The sequence below is a fragment of the Bubalus kerabau genome, chromosome 1, assembly GCF_029407905.1.
Source record: "Bubalus kerabau isolate K-KA32 ecotype Philippines breed swamp buffalo chromosome 1, PCC_UOA_SB_1v2, whole genome shotgun sequence".
In the NCBI taxonomy this organism is placed as follows: Eukaryota; Metazoa; Chordata; class Mammalia; order Artiodactyla; family Bovidae; genus Bubalus; species Bubalus kerabau.
In genome coordinates this window covers 176,552,203-176,555,409 of record NC_073624.1, presented here as the reverse complement: position 1 = coordinate 176,555,409, position 3,207 = coordinate 176,552,203, and the positions used below count along the sequence as shown (strand labels likewise).

The 3,207-nt window shown below is 47.9% G+C and overlaps 1 protein-coding gene across 1 annotated transcript; it reads left to right on the top strand.

Moving 5' to 3' along the window:
• The first annotated feature begins 1,013 nt into the window (after nt 1–1,013).
• On the top strand, nt 1,014–1,964 carry LOC129641931 (olfactory receptor 10H2-like). The gene has a single exon (XM_055566505.1). It carries the CDS (start codon nt 1,014–1,016, stop codon nt 1,962–1,964), a length of 951 nt encoding a protein of 316 aa, XP_055422480.1.
• Nucleotides 1,965–3,207: the final 1,243 nt, after the last annotated feature.

Sequence of the window (3,207 nt, the reverse complement as noted above, 5' to 3'; positions counted from 1 at the left end):
GTATGCCCAGCTAAAAATTGTTGTATTTTGCATCAAGTTCTTTTTGTGACAAATGAGAGCGAGAGAGAACCAGAGGGAGAGAGAAAAGGATTGCTGGTGGAGCAGGTTCCTGGAAGGAGAGCTGACCTCACAGGGAGCTGGAACAGATATGAATCTGCTGCCACTCAGGGAGGGAGATGAGAGAACCTACCACTGAGCATCTTGGCTTCTCCATGAAACATCATTTTTACTTCAACAACAAGCAGGTTGTTGATAGGAGAGTGGCATAAGGGTTGAAGAGAGGTGAGGAGCTTCAGAGACTAGCACTGGGAAGTGACCAGAGATAGAGGGCCCAGTTGAGGTCAGAGAACAGGACTTTATGGTGATTCCAGTCAGTGTCACATCCTTGTGAGGAACTAATGCAACAAAAGTAGTAGTTAAGAGTTTAAGGTGCATCACTTCATCGAAGCAAAAAAGTAGCCCTGTGGAATAAGGAATATTACTTCATTTCCAGGTGAGCTGCAAAGAGTGGTGCTGAGAAATAAAAACAGAACCTAAGTACTTTCCATGTGGTAGGGGAGAGTTGACTTCTAACTGAAGGTAGCAATTAAGGAATAGATTGATCTTAAAGTTTAGGAGGGAGTTGGTCTCATGGAGATGGGGAGAAGTACATAGTGACCAGCGAGCTCAGAGACAGAAAAGCTTAAGAAAAGACTGGTTGGGGGAGTGGGGGGTGGGGTGGGGGGCCTGCATGAGTTGACAATAGTAATAATAGGAGTCACAATAACTGTTATTATCCATATTATGTTTTATTGAGTTCTTCCTATGTGTCAGTATATGTGCTACAGCACTTAAGATGCATGATCTTATTTAAACCTCAATGCATTATTATGAACACCATTTTGCAGATGGATTAACCATGGCTTGGAGAGGTGAAGGAACCTCTCCAGGAAGTCCTCCCAAGTAGAGCTCATTAGAGCCTCTAAATTCCTTCCCACCGGGTCTTCACTTTCTCCTCAAGCAGGTATGCTGCCATGTTGGGGCTAAACTACACCTCCGTGTCTGAATTCATTCTCATCGGCTTCTCCACCTTCCCTCAGCATCTCCTGCCCGTCTTCTTCCTCCTGTTCCTGCTGATGTACCTGTTCACGCTGCTGGGGAACCTGCTCATCATGGCCACCGTCTGGAGCGAGCGCAGCCTCCACACCCCCATGTACCTCTTCCTGTGCGCCCTCTCCATCTCCGAGGTCCTCTACACCTTCGCCATCATCCCGCGCATGCTGGCCGACCTGCTCTCCACCGACCACTCCATCTCCTTCACGGCCTGTGCCAGCCAGATGTTCTTCTCCTTCATGCCCGGCTTCACCCACTCCTTCCTGCTCACCGTCATGAGCTACGACCGCTACGTGGCCATCTGCCACCCCTTGCGCTACAACGTGCTCATGAGCCCCCGAGGCTGCGCCTGCCTGGTGGCCTGGTCCTGGGTTGGTGGCTTATTCATTGGACTGCTGGTGACATCTGCCATTTTCCACCTCCCCTTCTGTGGTCGCAATGAGGTTCACCATTTCTTATGTCACGTGCCTCCACTACTGAAGTTAGCCTGTGGAAATAATGTACCGGGAGTAGCCCTGGGGGTTGGCGTTGTGTGTATCACGGCTCTGCTGGGTTGCTTTCTCCTCATCCTGCTCTCTTACGCCTTCATCGTGGCCACCATCTTGAGGATCCCTTCCACCGAGGGCCGGCACAAAGCCTTCTCCACGTGTGCGTCTCATCTAACTGTGGTCGTTGTGCACTATAGCTTAGCCTCTGTCATCTACCTCAAGCCCAAGGGTCTCTACTCTGAGGAAGGCAATACCCTGATGGCCATCACCTACACAGTCCTCACTCCCTTCCTCAGCCCGATCATCTTCAGTCTCAGGAATAAGGAGCTGAAGATCGCCATAAAGAAGACCTTCCTCAGCAAGCTCTACCCCTCCAGCATCTGAGTGGCCAGGGTGGAGGTGGTCAGGATATGGCAGGATGACCATCAGTAGGTTGAGGTTAATAATGACTACCTTGTATGATTGGTGTGTGTGTGTGTGTGTGTGTGTGTGTGCATGACAGCACTCATCACATAGTAAGTGCTCAAAAAATATTGACTTATTTTTCCTGCCTTGGTCTGTGTGTCTGATATTAGTTTTATTTTTAATCAAATAGTTTTATTGAGATATAATTTATGTACTATATAATTCAACCATGTACACAATTCAATTGCTCTTCATTACATGCAGAGTTAAACAGTGGTCACCACAATCAATTAAAAATATTTTTGTCACTCAAGAAAGAAACCCATACACTGTGAGTTTTCATCAGTAACTTCCTTTTTCCTCCCAATGCACTTGCCCTTAACTCTGGGAGCTAAAACCAGTCAATCCTAAAGGAAATCAACTCTAAATATTCATTGGAAGGACAGATGCTGAAGCTGAAGCTCCAATACTTTAGTCACCTGATGTGAAGAACTGACTCACTTGAAAAGACCTTGATGCTGGGAAAGGTTGAGGCAGGAGGAGAAGGGGGTGACAGAGGATGAGATGGTTGATGGCATCACTGACTCAGTGGACAGGTGCTTAGTCACTCAGTCATGTGCCAACTCTTTGTGACTCCATGGACTGTATCCCACCAGGCTCCTCTGTCCATGGGGATTCTCCAGGCAATAATACTAGAGTGTGTTGCCATACCCTCCTCCAGGGGGTCTTCCCAAACAAGGGATTGAACCCAAGTCTGGATTCTTTACTGACTGAGCCACCAGGGAAGCCCATGGACAAGAGTTTGAGAAAACTCTGAGAGATAGTAAAGGACAGGGCAGTTTGGCATGCTGCAGTCCATGGGATAGCAAAGAGTTGGACATGACTTAGTGACTGAACAGGAAATCACTTATTTTTTTCTCTCCCACTTTGCCTATTCTGCGTATTTTGTATAAATGGAATCATATATTCAGTTCAGTTCAGTTCAGTCGCTCAGTCATGTCCAGCTCTTCACGACCCCATGAATTGCAGCACACCAGGCCTCCCTGTCCATCACCAACTCCCAGAGTTCACTCAAACTCAGGTCCATCGAGTTGGTGATGCCATCCAGCCATCTCATCCTCTGTCGTCCCCTTCTCCTCCTGCCCCTAATCCCTCCCAGCATCAGGGTCTTTTCCAATGAGTCAGCTCTTCGCATAAGGTGGCCAAAGTACTGGAGTTTCAG

Excerpts from the sequence above, each read along its gene's own strand:
- LOC129641931 (XM_055566505.1), top strand. The coding sequence starts at position 1,014 with ATGTTGGGGCTAAACTACACCTCCGTGTCTGAATTCATTCTCATCGGC.